The 17,962-nt window shown below is 33.3% G+C and overlaps 1 protein-coding gene across 2 annotated transcripts; it reads left to right on the top strand.

Annotated features, from left to right (window-relative positions):
• The first annotated feature begins 12,991 nt into the window (after nt 1-12,991).
• Nucleotides 12,992-15,221, top strand: LOC112018479 (large ribosomal subunit protein eL33y). 2 transcript variants are annotated; one of them, XM_065761759.1, is made up of 5 exons: nt 12,992-13,120; nt 13,235-13,270; nt 13,385-13,613; nt 13,707-13,749; nt 15,033-15,221. In XM_065761759.1, exons 1-4 carry the CDS (start codon nt 13,089-13,091, stop codon nt 13,746-13,748), a joined length of 339 nt encoding a protein of 112 aa, XP_065617831.1. In that variant the 5' UTR covers nt 12,992-13,088; the 3' UTR covers nt 13,749; nt 15,033-15,221. The 2 variants fall into 2 exon arrangements, with proteins under 2 accessions (XP_065617831.1, XP_023906781.1); XM_024051013.2 differs by having other exon boundaries at nt 12,993-13,120; nt 15,028-15,221.
• The last annotated feature ends 2,741 nt before the right edge of the window (nt 15,222-17,962 follow it).

A 17,962-nucleotide genomic window follows, 5' to 3' on the forward strand; every position in this document is an offset into this window, starting at 1 on the left:
AACATAAGGAAGGAAAAACTCATGAAGCAAAATTTTAAGAGCTCAGCACGAAGAAACTATACTCAGTGAGATATTCTATGTCCAAAAAGTCAAAAACAGGGGAAAATAATAAGCCCAATATTACACATTTAAAGCAAGAAGAGTGAGAAAAAGCAACCTAAAGCCTAAGGAAAAAGCATCATGGGTAGTTCGTTGTTTGTTGTGCTTGAAATGGACCAGAAACTGTTATGAACTAACAGTACTCATCCAAACGGAAAGCTCCAGCGTGACACTACATAAATTCAGAAAAAGCAACATATTTTTTCTTTCTTTTTTCTATTTGTTTAATAAGTAAAAAAGCAAAAGAAATTCTAATAATAAATTACAGTATATAATATAATCTAAATTCAAAATGCAGGGAATCATTATATATCAATATTGCTTGAAGATTATCCATAAAGAATGCACCATGCAAAGCATACCTGGAGCAAAATGGCCTCAGATTGCTTCCTTCGGTCCTTCCCAACTCCTAATGTCTAAGTGCATAAAAAGCCTCTTGCTTCTTTTCACACATTTTAGCCAGCTAAAAACAAAACCAACATAAAAGCAAGAGCAACAAAACACATAATTCACATTTACCAACTACAAAATGAGAAAGGTAAAGTAAATAAAGTTCAAAAGTCTTGACTCCAACCAAAATTCAAAAGTGAAGCTGTCAAGGCTCTTCTTGAACACCTGTGCAGGAATCATGTGATTATCCTCAACCATGTCCTTTGTTTCAAATGAAAATTCATCCATCTACACCCAAAAAATCCACTCAATTACATGAAACATATCAGGTAACCTTAAACAAAAAATATCAATAACTAAAAATTCAGTCAAAGTGACAACGTATAAGATACCATCTGTTTCTAGCCATATCGATGCCACAATCAAAGATCAACACAAAGATTCAGCAGTTACTCTAAGTTTGTAGTACATTACCAAGCAAGGATATATAGCACATAATGTACTTAAAATAAAAGACAAAAGAAACCAAAAACGCTATTTTTTTTTTAATTTTTGAAAGGTAAGAACCAAAAACAGTATAGATACAAGAAAACTTCAAAATATGTGTAATATAAGTATCACGTACGCCACACATGAATATTAAGAGAGATAAAGCATACACTCAATTGCTATAGAATTCATATTGGTAGCGAATTATGTCAAACCATAATTTCACTATATTTAAGAATTAGCTATAATTGAAAAGGAAAAAGAAAGCATTCAAATTTTTGGCCTTCCATGGCTGTCATACTACATGATATATCACCTTCATTTCTTAATATATAGCTCAAGTTTTTTGGACAATTGGTAATTTACCATTTAATCTAACACTACAAAAGCAATGCACTACTTCCCACAATCCAAACAATGATTTTGAGTATCTAAACTTCAATTTTCTAGATATGACAACCTTCAACTTTATGATAACTGCTTCCTTGTAATCTAAAACAGAAAACAGCCGTTATGGATATGGAGGAAATGGGATGGAAACAAGATAAACAATTAAAAAGCCTTCAAATAATCACTGAAGTCCTTATAAATGTAGAGCCAATAGTTTTCATAAAATGCTCTTAGTTAGGGGATGGGGATTTAAAATTAAAATAAAAATCCCAATCCAAATGAGTTCTATAAGGATGTAATTTGAGTCCCTAGCCCAAATAATGAATGAACTTAAGTCCAAAAAACCCAATACAATGAATTTGTAGAGAGTGGGTTGGAAAACTGGACTTTAACGAGTTGGACAACAAATATAATGGATTTAGGTGACAAGAAAGGGAAGACAAACTGATTTAATCTAAAGAAAATTGTCATCGGCACAGTTTGAGGAAATCAATTCCTATATATTTCTTTCAAGTTTGATTACAAAGTCAGTTCTCGATAGCTACAATATTTTTCTTTTAGTTTCTCGATTCCCCTTTGGCGTGGAGGGTCTCTTCCATTATATAGTTCTGTTTAGACAATCTTTGCCCTTCACTTGTTGATCATCCAAGCTACTACTTGAGTGTTTGTCCCATCGGACACCCTTTCAGGCCCTCTGTGCGTTGAGGTAGCCAATGCAGCACTGTTCATGGGTCTTCTCCACATTAATGCAGCTAGAAAGTTAGCTGCAAAGTATTCAATGCGGTGGTAGCAGCCTTCTCCTTAGATATTTTAAAACTCCCCCCGTCCTATGTTTTTGTAATGCTTATCCATACCAACAGAATTTCTTGGAATGTCCCCCTGAGCAGCAGACCACTCCTTCAGATCTTGGCTTTGGTTAGCTGAAAAGGCATTCATCCTCAGACCACCCTTCTGGATGACCTTAACAGGACTTCACCTCTTTACTTACAAACACAGATCCTTATGAAAGTGTTTATCTGTCCTTGAATTGTTTAACATCCTCGGGTTGGGCCCCTAGCCCAATATATATATATATATATATATAAATATGGCCTCCTGGGCCTAACACCCCTACAAGTTTTGTAAGGTACCATAGAAGAAAGAAAAATTAAAAGACTAAATAAATAACAATGACTAGAATTCAGTTGACAAATTTCAGACTTCTTGACACAAATTGGAATGTTGTTGTAGTATCAAATCAATCTCAGTGACAAAAGATCAAGAGGGCATTCAAACTTTAATGGGAGGGGAGAAACTAAATTCTAGTTAGTTACTAGTCAAGTAAGTGAGATTGCATGAGGACTGGCTTTTTTCACTTGCAAGTTAGTTACCAGACAAGTGGATAAGATTCAATGGTTTAAAAACTAGACCGGTCAAAGAACTAAAAGAAAAGAAGGATTTGGTTCCCCATTTTTACTGGTTGAAATCGCGGTTATTACAATTAAAATGCCATTTTATGTGAATTTTACCTAATCGGATTAGGGTCTGATTCCCGATTAAACAGGCTAGTACGGTTCGATTTTTAAAACTATGCCATAGTTGTCTTGAGAGTTAAGACAAAAGGATTCACTTTTAACAAACGATTACATAAATCAATAATTCCTTCTATAAAACTTGAAGTCACATTACAAATCCAACCCATCTAACTCTCAACTGTGTTTAAGATGCTAGTTCAACACACATTGAAAATGATACAATACAATGCAAGTAAATGTTTTTTAATTAAGTCACACATGCACCTCATGGGCCTTGAACCCACAACCTTACTCTCCAGTCTCCATCCTATTATCAAGTTTGGAGGAAGCGCCTTTTGAGATAGAGCTCATTGGCAACACAATGCAATAAACATTAAAATATCAAATGTGTAGTATATTTGTTCTCATGTATATACATCCTAATAGATATTTAGTGCCAAAAAAAAAAAAAGAAGACCACCAGCGAGTGTGGTGCAGTAGTAGGAAGCTCTCAATAAGACTCATCACTTCGAATCAAGTGTCAAGAGGTCGTGGGTTTGAGGACTAAATGCTGACCCATGCTCTATAATATGTAGAAATCGTGGTAATTGGGTTGAGTAGTGGCAATGAACCCAGGGACGTGGGGTGATGATTACACATGTAAGCCCATTTTTTTTTTTCTTTTCTCAAAAAAAAAAAAATCATTTTTTTAGTATAAAAAAATTAAAATGTAATATATGTCTAATGATACCAATTCTTTAAACTATACTTCATTTTGATACATACCAAATTGTAGTGATCCATTTTTCCCTGGTGTAGCATGGCAACAAGCAATTTCATGATCATTTTAATTGATAGGTAACTTCTTACTAATCAAAAAACTATATGTAGATCACAGTATTCTAATAAATGAGTAACGTCCTTAGACACTATAATTTGCATAAACTGACTTTTTATTAATTGATTGGCTTTCTTTTGCTTTTTGTTTTTAAAAAAAATTATATTTTAATAACATGAGTTGGTTTACAGTATGGAATTGAATTCTGCACTGATGAAATAATAATATTCTTCTTTGCATATGCAAACAACCACAAGCTTTTGGCACTCTATATGATACATAAAGAGATTTTATTCACATTATTTTGGAACTATAAATTGTTCATTATTCCATTTTAATGCTGTTTTTCATTGCATTTTTACTACTTTTGAAATCAATATTTATGTTTGAAATTAGTCTGGCTACTGTCATCTATATATTCTTTGACCCTTGTGTTTCATGAACTATTGTCAGTCAATCGAAAAGGGATGAAATATATCCTCCATGATTATACCAGTGATTAGTATTAAATGATTAATGAAAAAAAATTAAACATTTATAGTTATACCAGCTCATTATAACTTTCAATTGTATTGCTACACCCCACCAGAAAACTTTCAATATATTTTACAAGTCCAAAGATGCAACATTTTGAAGACCATGCGTCTTTAAAAATTATAGCAACATAATCGTGCAAGAATCAGACCTTTCCATGCAGTGCATTTTCTAGAAATTTCTCCCATATGATAGCAAAAGGGAAGATCTTATACTGAATTGCAAAAGTATTCCTGTAATCAATATGTTCAAGATAAAATATCTATTCTCATCTTGCCAAGCAGAAATAAAGAAAACCACACCAATTCAAATTTAGACAATAGCACCTTAAGCGCACACACAAAAGAGGTTCTAAAACATTTAAGGTCAAAGAGATAGGCAAATATAATCAAAGGGACACACATAAAAGAAGAAATCCAATCAAAAAAATTAAATTGAAGAGTAAAAAAGAATATTACAATGTCATGGGGACGAAAGAAGATAATCTGAAAACGTAATATTGAGGTCAGCTGAGAGGTGATGCGCCAGGTTGAGGGGACACACTTGTGGTACCTTCTTCATTCATAACAATGAGAGATTTTCATCCTACTGTCACAACAGGAACTCTGTGACGAGATTGATATTCTAATTTACCCTTGTTAGTCCCATAAAAAAAAAATCAGACTGATATCTACGCACCGGAGTATGCTCAACATACAATCAAATGATTGTGTATCAATCAGTGGCATAGTCAATGATATAAAATCTTGAAAAAATTGAATGAAACTGGCATAAGATCCTTCAGTTTCTCAATGATGTGCACAAAAGCATACAAAAGCTTAGAGAATTTGTATATCAAATTGAAGAGATATAGAGAGAGTATAAAGGAATGGAAGTACATGGAATGATCCCATAATATTACTATAAGTAATAATGAGATGGAAGGTGCAGTCATGAATTAAGACCCATTGAGTGCATCTGTGCATGTTTAACTTACTAATGGTATTACGAGTAAAGAACAAGCTTTATAATGATAATGATCAAATGTGAACTTCATTTTCCATTATTTTTCCAAATGAAAGGCGTTTTACTATAAATTAATAACTAAATACAGAAAAGCTGCCTCAAAAAATAATCCAACCAACAAAATTTGGTGGCTCTAGGAATATTTTTCAGAGTGGTCATTATTGACCAAAATTTAATAAAAAAATAACTTCATATGTTGACCAAAACACACACACACATACAAATACATAAAATTTTACAATTTTCTTCTACAAATTTTCTTATTTTGAAATTTTTGCATGATAGCCTCATTAATAATGTTACAAGTTATATCTCTTTCAGAATTTTAGTTAAATAAAAAATTTATTGAAATTGTTTTTTTTTTTTTTTTGTGTAATGATTTAATATATTGTTAAGGGCCGGGCTAAAATTTAAAAAACAAAATTTGTCTACAAACTTAGTTGTAGCCTAAGACTATAACTCTCACTAAACGAATTAACATAGCTACATATTTTAAAATTTTAACCATTAAATTGCATGTTCTTTATGTTCTTAAAATACATGTCAAATTTCATGTTAATTGGATGTTATTTATTATTTGATTCATAAACTTAAATTTTTATGTAATTTAGACTACAAAAACTCAAAATTTAAAATTTGATTGATGACATAGCTATTGATCTTTGATCTTTTTGAAATTTTGCAAATATGAAAGATATAAGAAGAAATAGAATAAATTGGGTCAGGAGCTGGCGTAAAAGCTGTGTTTTACGCCAGCAAATCCTGACCTGCCACATCACCAAACTTTTTTTTTTCCAGCAAAAAAGATTAAGCCTTAAGCCCTTAACCCTCTCTCCCTCTATTTCGCTTCTCTCCTCACCCAATCTCGCCACCTCTGGATCAAACCCATGACCTCCATGGCCGGAGCTTCAAAGCTCAACAGTCAACACAAGCACCAACCTTTTTTTTTTCAGCAAAAAAGATTAAGCCTTAAGCCTCTCTCCCTCTCTTTCTCTTCTCTCCTCACCTGATCTCTTCATCTCTGAATCAAACCCACAATGTAATCAAAGCAAATGCTCAAGCAAATGCTCGATGTAATCAAAGTGACTTGCACCAGCTAGCCTAGACACCGTGTCTTCAAATGCAAAACGGTTTTCAATGACAAGCCGATTGTGTGCATTGGCCTTAAATAAATGGAACAACTTCTCAGGGTCCCGCTCATTCTTAAGTTTCACAAGAGCAGGTTCTTCTAATGGCTTTGGATTCTGAATGTAATTGGATACAGCTGCAGGGCTTTCAATTGATTAAATGGCAGCAACAACATGATAGAATCTGCTAATATATCACAGAGAGAGCATGTTCTAGAAATCTCCTTAGATTGAAAGATACACATCCATCAAAATCTAGACTTCATTCAATATTCTCAGGAAATATCCAATACCCTCAAAACAAATTGGAAATCCCAAAAATATTTAACACTCAATATCAAGATTCTAATGCAATATCCAATACCAACATTAGAACTTGCAGCCTCCAGAAACACTAACACCCAAAAAAATAAATCAACTTCTCTGATTTGGCTCAAAATGAAACACACCCAGATGCTGAAATCAACATTCAAGACACTAACTTGAGAAAATACTCAATACCCATGTAAGAAATTGAAGAAACCAAAAGCATAAACCCTAAAAAATGAAAGAATATGAAGCCGAAATAGGATTTTGCTCAAATTGAAACACACCCAAATGGTGAAATCAACATTCTAGGCAAAGCCTAGTTGGTAGAGAGAGCAAGGTGTGATCGAATCCTCACCTGGAATGGGGCGGCTGCCTCTTTAGCTGGATGGAGGAGTAAGAGAGAGAGAAAGAAGGTGGAGAGAAAGAGAGGGAGAGAGGCTTAAGGCTTAATCTTTTTTGTTGAAAAAAAAAAGGTTAATGCTTGTGTTGAGCTTTGAAGCTCCGGCCATGGAGGTCATGGGTTTGATCTAGAGATGGAGAGAGCGGGTGAGGAGAGAAGAGAAAGAGAGGGAGAGAGGGTTAAGGGCTTCAGGCTTAATCTCTTTTGCTTGAAAAAAAATTTTTGGTGACGTGGTGAGTCAGGATTGGCTGGCGTAAAACACAGCTTTTACGCCAACTCCTGACCCAATTTATTCTCAAGAAGAAAATGTAATCCAATGATGAATTTGTCACAATTCACACACACACACACACACACACACACACACATATATATATATATATTGAGTAGAGTTGTAGTCTTAGTCTGCAATCAAGTTTGTTGCCAAATTTTGTCCAAAAATTAATTATGTTAAGCCTAAAAAATTTTAGGTAGTCACAAATATTTATTAAGAAAAATAAAATTTTTAAAATTTATATATAATAATTAATTGTTTTGCTAAGTCAAGGTGGTCCTGTAACAACCCTGAACTCCATGTGGAGTCGCCAGTGCAACAAATTGATTAGAAAACTAAAAGAGGTGTTAGAATTAAAAATTCTAATTAATATGATCATCGAATGGCAGTTGGGAGAGCACCCCACTGTATCTATATCTACGAGTGAAATAAAAATTTTATTTCACCGATGCAAGATAAACATGTCCATTTTATGATACACAATATATTGCCATACCCAATCACCAAATGCTTACATGAATATAGTCACGTACAAGTAAGAGCATTCCCATCAAGGGAAGTAAAATTTTTAGCATATACCTCCTCAAAACCCAAAATTTTAACTTTTAACATCTCACTTTATAATACATCATACATCAAAGATTCTAATTTTTTACCACCGTATACCCTTGGTGCGATAGTCATTCCACAAGTATAAGTTCTTGTGGGATGTGGGGGGTAAGAGCCGAGGTTCAAGTCTCTAGGAGGAAGTTTCACACACATATATACTTAGATTAGGCTAGAATAGAATTTCTATTTTGTATAAAATAAAATAAATATTCTAATTTTTTTAGCACTTCATTTTAATATTGTTTTAGAGATCCACGCCAATGCCCATGCCGGTCAAATCCAAAACACCAAATCCATAACCCACACAACCACTACCGAAACAGAGAGGGAGGCAGAGACGTCGAGTAGAGGGAGAAGGAGAGAGCATAGAGATGGTTGGAGGCTCTCAGAGCAAGAATGAGAGACGGAAGAAAGACAAGGAAATGAGAAAGAAAAAAAAAAAAGAAGAAAAGAAAGCAGGCCCCACTAAATAAAAAAATAATATAAGTTTTACAATTGGTGAACAGTACGGTTTCAAATTTGAGATTGCACTATTCATCAATGCCAAATATTATGGCATTTACAACACTTGATGGAAGTGGTTTTTTAGAGTTTGATGTGTCAAATGCCAAATAGTTGGCATTTGACACACTTGATGGGAATGCTCTAAGGTGTAAAGTGCTTTCACATAAGAGGAGATTCTGTAGGCATGTCAGACTCAAAAGCATCATATATCCCTTGTTCGGCTTCATTTTGTTAATTTAACAAAGAGAGCATTAGTTACTGATAGCCACTCAAAGGAAAAATGCATAGCCAGGGACAGAACCAAGATTTAAACCTAGGGGGGCAAAGAATGAACTAAAAAAAATCTCAAGTGACATGATTTATTAAAAAAAAAATCATGGTAGACAAAATAATTGCACTTTATTATCATAAATATTTAAGTCAAGAAGGAAATAATATGAACCAAAAAAATTTGAAAGTTACAATATGATATTCTAACCTTTTTGAAGAAGAATAATAAAAAAAGAAGAGGACTTTGGATCTCTAGATTTTGGGTAATTGGAATTAATATTTTGATTTTATCATGTTGGCCAACTCACCAATATGATAAACCCATACTTTTGGATACAACTAAAAATCACACTAATGAAGTTTTCAAAACTTTGTTTGAGAATTTTAAAAAATTTGGATATTAATATTAAGAGTTGGCAATGCTACATCATCAATATTGACTTCTAAAAGAATTTTGCATTTTATCTTTTGAAAAAAAATTAAATATTGTAATTGACTTTTCCATAATTTATAAATCAATTAAAAAGTCATATAAATTATTGTCACCCTTGTAAGAAAAAAATTTTTTTTCTATGAAATTTTTTTAGTTATAAATTATTGAATTATGATATTGGCGATTTGTGGATTTTTTGTTGCATTGTATTTGGACTATGGAGGGGGCCACGGGCCCAAAGAAATAGTTAGATGGTTAGTTTCTTTTGGGCTACTTAGACCAACCCAAAAATAACCAAAGAGGGCCATCATCACACATCATTATCCACTAAATTCTTCGTATAGACTTAGTCATATAGATAATCACTTTATTAAAAAAAAAAACAAGATATATATACTTTAAAAACCTGGAAATAGAGTCACGTGAAATGAAATTGACACAATATAAATATAATAACAGGGCAAATTAATTAAACGCAATAATGACACTGCAAGGATGCAAAAAATTACACAATATATAACTAGTGCAACCAAAATAAGCAGTAAGAGATAACACAGAGTGGGTACAAATTTTATAAGCAGTAAGAGATAATACAGAGTGGGTACAAATTTTATAAGCGTCAAAAATAAAACTACATTGTAGCTTTTAGGAGGCTGGGTTTCTGTCATCAGCTTCATGTCCTTTGTTTCAAATGAAAATTCATCCATCTACACCAAAACAATCCACTCAATTACATAAAACATTTCAGGTAATCTCAAACACTAAACATCAATTACTAAAAATCTGGTCAAAGTGACTTTGTATAAGACACCATCTGTTTCTAGCCATATTGATGCTACAATCACAGATCAACACAAAGATTCAACAATTATTACCAAGCAAGGAATTAGGGAAGTTCAAAACCAGCACATAATGTAATTGAAACATGTGATAGGTAAGAACCAAAAACAGTTCTTCAAAATAATGGAATGGGGATTCATAATAAAGATACAATTTTGTTTTGTAAGCACTTTTGATGCTTCTCATAAATGTCTATAATTTCAAATATATATTTTCAACAATTTTTACTTATCAAGTTATTCAAGCAAGAGAATGTCTCAACTATTCACTTTTCAATTTGTTTGCATGTAGTTATATTCATCAATTGAGTTTGATTTGTGCACTGTAAAGTTTACAACAACGGTAGCGTTTGGTATATGGATCCACATTACACCTAGCATCCATATTACTGGAAATGTGATGTCTTACAATCTGAATACCCAAGAATGTAACTATTCCTATGTTTGGTTTAACTAAAATTCTAATAAGATTTTTAGGAATGTGATATTATAATGTTTGGTTTATCCTAAAAATCTTAAATAAATTATTTATTTTTCTCATACTATCCATAGATTTGTAAATCCAATATCAAGAGTTTTTTTTTTTTTTTTTTTTAATTTTATATCTTCCTCCAAATAAATAATGACAAACAAATGTAAACTATAAATTATGATAAATTCATTAAAACTGTAGTCTAACATTTCAAAATGACAAGTACAATAAAAAATAACTATTTCAATTCTTCTTCTTTATGAAAAATCTTGTTAATAAAGATAAATAATTTATTTTACTTTAGCATCTAACCAATTCCAAATAGGGGGATATAAAAATGGGAAAAATTAATTCTTAACCATAATTTTAAAAAGAACTTAATCCATAAGAAAACAACCTGACAGTGTTTAGGTATTTAAAATATTGATGATTTGTTTTATGTTTTGTCTCTATTGCTTAAATGATAAGGAAAAATGATTAAAATTGTCAATTTATAAAAAAATACGGGTATGTTTGGTAACAGTCCTTTTATCTTATTTTCTATTTCTAAAACAATTTTCTATTTTTGAGACTAAAGAACTTGTTGGCAACCCAAAATAGACATAAAACAAAAACTGTTCTCAAAATACAATTTGTAAAGGAAACTAAAAACATGCAAAATGTTGTTTTCAGTTTATAATTTTCAAAAGTCAATGAAAACATGCATTTAATTTATTAAATTTGTCTCATTTAATGAGTTAGTATTAAAGTTCAAATCCTATTAACAACATATTTTAGTATTTTCTTAAAAAAAACTATTTTTTTTTTTTAAATTTCAATTAACCAAATGTTTTTGAAAATAAAAAAATAAAAACTGTTATCAAACATAACCTACAATTTCCTTTAAACTTGGGAATCTGGATACAAACCTATTATAAAGGGAATCCACATTCCCATAGGGAGGGGATTAAGGGGGAATTCAGATATTCTTTGCATCTGATTCCCTAGTGTGATTTGCAACTAAACATGGGAATTTTTAAACATTTCTAGGATTCCTAAAACATTACTTTGTACCAAACGCCACATTAAATCAATAATGTCTTAAATTTTCTTTTTACTAAAATTAAAAAAGGGAAAAAAAAAAGGTCAAGTCAGGTCTTGGGTTAGTTATGTCAAGTCAGGTTTACCAATAAAAAATGGGACAAATTTATTAAATCAGGAGCATGTTTTCATTAGCTTTTGAAAACAACCTTTTGCCTATTTTCAATTTCTTTTATAAATTGAGTTTTTAGAACAATTTTTGTTTTCTGTTCATTTTGGGTTACCAAATAAGTTTTTTAGTCTCAAAAAAAGAAAAAAAAAAGTTTTTGGAAAAAATAATTATCAAATATACCCTTACATTTTTATTTTCCATAAAAAATTTATAAAAAAATTTATTAAACTAATGCCCTTATGGCATTCATTAACTTTCCCCATGAAAATAAATGGTGAATTAATCATGTGATGGCATATTTATACTTAAAATCGTATTTTACATCAAATAAATCTACAATGGGGTTAAGTGTCACATGCAAAGCTTCAAGGATACGTGTTGTACGGTTATCGGCCCATCATTGGAGGGCCCATGGGCTGTAGGTTGGATAATAGTTCCCCAGCAGGCCCAATCCATGATGCTTGGTGAATTGGGTCATGGATTGTTTAGTTCCCGGGGTTTGACGTTGCTCAAGGCCCACTCCGATGTATCTCGGTAATGCCTTGGGGGATATCACCACCAAACAACATCTGACGTCTATTGCAAGTCCCAAAAACTGACACAACTGTTTCCAAAGTGGTGCCCCTTTTTGTCAAAAATAATCCTAAAGGGCCCCACTTGTAAGAAAAATCCCCAAAAACAATCATTACTGACCCGCTAAGGAATGCTATAAATAGGAAGAGAATAGGAGAAGAAGGGTTTAGATACTGGAAGGTAAGGAACCAGAGAGTTAGAGAGGAAGAGAGAGAAACCCAGAGCAAACCACCTCGGGAAGAAGGTAGGCAATTGTATTACCGGTATAAACTTTCATTTTTAGGAGCTTCCCATTGTAGATTATCCATATACCCACTACAAGTAAATTGTGAGCCCAGCAAAATAGTTAGCCCATTAACTGAGATTCGAGCGTGCACACATGTTTTATAGAAAAACCATGTTTTATAGAAAAACCATATGAGAGTTCTATTTTTTTTTTCCCTTTTTTTTTAATTGATTTTTCCCAAGAAGAAGCCTTCTGTTTTAAAATATTGCAAATCTGGTTCAAATAATTGAAATAACATGGGGTAATATTTCCCTAAAAAAATATCGGGTAATATAATAAATACCAACACTTTACCAGGCTTATTCACATTTATAGCAAACAACAAGGACCTCGCTCGGAAACCCCAAAATTAGCCTTCCACGTGTATAAATCATAAATGATCAATTGGCACCAAATGTCAAAATCAACGGTCATCAACCATAGAGACTCCACAAAGAACTTCATAAGGAGATACACACCATACAAAATCCTGATACTATATATATTACACGTTCCTCCTCGCCTACCCTCAGTCTTCAATTAGGGTTTCCGTCTTTCCCAGACACACAGCTCAAACTCGAAAATGGTGAAGGGTCGTCAAGGAGAGCGCGTCAGGTCCCAATAATCTCTCATTTTTAATTTACTTTACTTTTCTTGTTCTTTCACGCATTTCGTCGAACACCTTAAACTCATTCTTAACGTGTTCTTATTTCTGCTTTTGGTTTGCAGACTCTATGTACGAGGAACCATCCTCGGATACAAGAGGTAAATAGCTAAAAAAACCCATGTCCTTAAAAACCCAGAAAGCTTAAGCTAAGGTATTGTTTGGGTTGACACGTTTTTGGGTTTTTCTTGTTTGCTTTGTTTTGTTTCTTAAAGGTCGAAGTCGAACCAGTACCCAAACACATCGTTGATCCAGATCGAGGGTGTGAACACGAAAGAGGAGGTGGGCTGGTACGCAGGTAAGCGCATGGCTTATATCTACAAGGCTAAGGTGAAGAAGAACGGGTCTCACTATCGGTGCATTTGGGGCAAGGTGATTAGGCCTCATGGTAACAGTGGTGTTGTTCGCGCCAAGTTCAAGTCCAACCTCCCTCCCAAATCCATGGTAAGCGTTGATTGCTGATTCTGTTTCATTTTCTTTGAGTTTGGTGATTTGATTTGTGTTTGGTTATTAATGTCGTTTTGTCTGGTTTAACAGGGAGCTAGAGTGAGAGTGTTCATGTACCCCAGCAATATATGAGGTATTTACTACGTTTTCCTTTTGATTGTGTTGCCGTTTGGTTTGTTGGGTCATGGGTTTTAAGTGTGTAGGAGATTTGTAACTACGTTAGTTTTTGTCTTTTTGGAATGTTATATGACTAGATAACAATGAGAATGAATTTAGATAGAGTAGAATGGCCGAAAAGAATAAATGTAGTAGCCATGAGTAGTCTGTTGAGGATCTATAGCTGACCCCAAAATGCTGGGACTAAGGCTTGCTTATTGTTGTTGTATTGTGGAAATGCATGAACAGTGGGGGGTTTGCTACTGAGCATTGCGGTTTAACTTAATGCCTTGTGGGTCAAAACAATTGGATATAAAATTAGCAATGATAATTAATTTTTTGGTCTTTCGATTGCATTAGTAGCAGCAACAGTTGGATTTAGAATGAGTAAATCCCCTTGAAGATAGGGGTGGCCCTTTTGATGAAAAGACGAGGGAGAGTCACTTGAGATAGTTTGGTCACGTTCATAGGTGAGTTAGAAAGAGTGAATCGATTATAGTTGAGGGAACAAAAAGGTAGAGGAAGAACACAAATAACGTATGTAATAGAAAAAAGGACATGCCAATTACAGAAGTAACAAAGAGTATGACTTTAGATAGAATAGAACGACGGAAGAGATTACAAGTGGCTAATATTGACTAATTTGTTGAGGATTTATGGCCGATCCCAAAAGATTTGGGAGAAAGGCTTTGTTGTTGTCTTTATTTTTAATTAGTTCTAGACTTCTAGTGGTGACTAAGAGAAAGTATTGCTGCTTGAGGAACGGTTTTCTATATCCATTCCTAAAATGTTCTGATTTTGTCATGATTTTGGGTTATTGAGACAAATTATGTTCGGTCCGTATATGTCTTGATGAGAATTTATGAAGCACCCAATCCCCACACCCTCAGAAAACAGACTTAATGTTGAATTTTGTGGAAATTTTTCCTGAAAATCCATATAATCACCCAAATGCTGACTATGAATAAATCTTAAATGGACACCATTTCCACTTTCTATTATGATTTCTAAAAGCATCATAGCTTCTGGGAAAGCTGAAAGGCGTAGGTTGGCAGGAAAGAAAATGATAACAATTATTATTTTGTGATTGAATTATAAGTTTCTTGCTTGATCTGCATGACATAGGTGGGACCTTGTTAGTATCAGTATATAAGTTTTACTTATCAAAAAAAAATAAAAGTATCAGTATATAAGTTTTCCTTGTAGTTTCTGTTGATCTGATATCTTATTGTTCTCTTTCTTCTCTGGCCTGCAGCACAGTGGTTTATATAGAGGCTAGTTTGGAGGTCAGCGGTGAAACAGTGATTTTCAATTTATTTTTGTACTCAGGAGTTGAATTAGATTGTTCTGGTTTTTTATTTTTGTGTACTTTGGTTATTATTGATATGGAATATTCGTGGAACGCTTGTGCCATTTTTGAATTTGTAACCTGTTAGTCTTTTACTCTTTCATGCGGAGTATTTATGTTTTTCCAGTTATTGATTTGTGCTACATCCAGAAATTCAGTCATTGTCAATCATGCACAGGTGGAATGTTGTATGCCTGTTTTATGCATTGGCTACCACCTGCTAAGGTGTTCTACGGTCTTACGAACCAAAGTGTCCCATATGGCCATATTTGTTCTCAAATTTGGGATATGCCTCTGGGTGCTGCTCTTTAAGACTCCAGCATCAATTAGCCAATTACTTATACATATAAAAAAAAAAAAAAAAAATCAATTGACCACTCTGATAATTAGGTTGTTGATACTGATAGTACTCATTTGTTTGCATGGCAAAGAAATGCTGGAAGGTGAAAGTCGTAGGTTACATGCTTTTTACAGTTAAATATATCATTGGACAGTGTATGGATTTGCAGAAGGTAGCCTTGATGGACTAAATAGTTAAATCTTGGGACTACTTACAGTGTGTACGTATAGAGTGATCAAATGAATGGACTAAAATGCTCTGGAAATCTTTAGTTTATGGACAAATTAGGCAATTGAATATTTTTATACATTGGTATTCATCCCCTTTGCTATGGGCCCAGAAGTTGGTCTGAATCATTAAAAAAAAAAAAAAAGCTAGAACTTATAGGCCAAATGTGATTTTATGTTTGTCTTGGTTGTTCTATGTGTAAATAATAGGTGAATGCATAATAGTGTGCCTTTGTCTGTGACTAATAGATACCTAAAGTAAAACCAGTGATTTTTGTTAACACCTCTTAATTCTAGAAACATGGTCTACCTGATGAAAACTTTTGGCCACAGTCTTGGCTCGAGTACTGTAATTAACGAGGCTTGAAAAACCTTGCCCCGTCATCATGTATTAAGGATGGGAAGCCCTCTGATGGTAGATTCTAAAAGCTTGATTGGCTAGTCTGTTACAGCTATAAATTATTTTATAACATTTTTATTAGCGTTGATATGTCAAATTTTTATTGGTCATTTTCAGAGTATACTACTAATATTATTTTTTTACTCACCAGTAATTATTTATCACATCACCAGTTTGTAAAATAGTTTGTAGTTTTAGCGTGTTAAATTTATGGAATACATTTGATGGTAGAAAATTTTAATAATTTTTTTGATGAGAGATCTTGCAATCTGACAGTAGAATTTCATGACATTAGCCAATCTTCTTGTACTGGATTTAATCATTTAAATAGAGGAAGCCATATGACATGAATGTGAAGGCACAGAGGATAGGTTCCCTTTGATAACGTTCAAGTATATTTAAGAGAAGCAAATCAGGTATATTGTAACAACATGGCTAAATATCTTCACACTGTGTGTGTGTGTGTGTGTGTGTGTTTTTTTTTTTTTTTTAATTTTATTTTGGGGCACGATTTGAAGTCTAGCATTGGGAACATACCATTAGTTTTGTTTTATAAATACTCAATCCAATTTCCCGAGCTTAATTTTGAATAACGTGATGCAAAAGGTCCCTAGTTGAGAGAGATTTTCTACTTAGATGGGCATAGTTAAGCTTGATTCTGTATGCATGCCCCATTTTTAGGAGTTTCATTGTATACTCGAAAATTAAAGGTTCATTAGGTTGCTCTTACTCAGAGGTCTTTCCCTACTCTGGAAGTGTGAGCTGAATTGTTAGCGTCACTATGATCATGCTCCACTCTCTGATCCTTGTTTATTTCACAACTTGGCTGAATATCTTCACTTAAGTGTTTTTTTTTTTTTTTTTTGGGGGGGGGGGGGGGGGGGGATTTTTTTTTTTTTTTTTTGAGAGAGATAGAGAGATTTTCTACTTAGATGGGCATCGTTAAGCTTGATTCTATATGCATGCCCCATTTTTAGGAGTTTCATTGTATACTCGAAAATTGACGGTTCATTAGGTTGCTCTTATTCAGAGGTCTTTCCCAACTCTGGAAGTGTGAGCTGAATTGTTAGCGTCACTATGATCATGCTCCACTTTCTGATCCTTGTTTATTTCACAAGCAGTTTTAGTATTACATAAAATGCTACAATTTTTGCCACAATTATTCTACGTATTATACTGTAATTGAGATGAACTGTTTGTCGCTTTCATATACACCTATCACTTTTTTTCTACCATTTAGAGTTTGTTACGTGGACAATCGTGGCACAAGTTGTAGCATTTTATGTGATCTTTTGTTATTCAACAGTGATCAAGAACCATGTCATGCAAAGAAGTTGTTGAGGAGGAAATTGATGTTCTCGAGTGAAATATGAGAAAGCCAAGCCGAAACTCAATAATGGACTCTTGAGATGGTGCCCAAAGGTTTTTAGTGTAGTGATAAGCCTATTCAAGCAAAAAATAAAGGTTGCACCTTAATAAAACAACAACAAAGCCCAATAAAATGCTTCATAATAGTAAATTGGTAGATTAATGGTCCTATTACAACAATACAAGAAAAAAAGATTCTCCAGCCATAGGGTGAAATTAAACTTAAAGTCTAGCAGTCAATTATTAAATAAATTTAAGAAAGTGTTAACTTTTGAAAGTCCTTGTATGTCTTAGTCAGGGGGGGTCTATGAGACTTTTAGCCATCATTACATCAATAAGGGAAGAATTTCATTGTTACAAATACATTATATCATTCAATAGTAAAATAAAAAATAAAAACTAATGGTTCCGTGATGAAAATAAAGGGTTATTGGGCATGGTGTGAAGGGAGAGAGAGATTCCAGCTCAGTACACCAGATATTAAACTAAGATTTTTGGGGAACATAT

The sequence above is a fragment of the Quercus suber genome, unplaced genomic scaffold, assembly GCF_002906115.3.
Source record: "Quercus suber isolate HL8 unplaced genomic scaffold, Cork oak 2.0 scaffold_427, whole genome shotgun sequence".
Lineage (NCBI taxonomy): Eukaryota > Viridiplantae > Streptophyta > Magnoliopsida > Fagales > Fagaceae > Quercus > Quercus suber.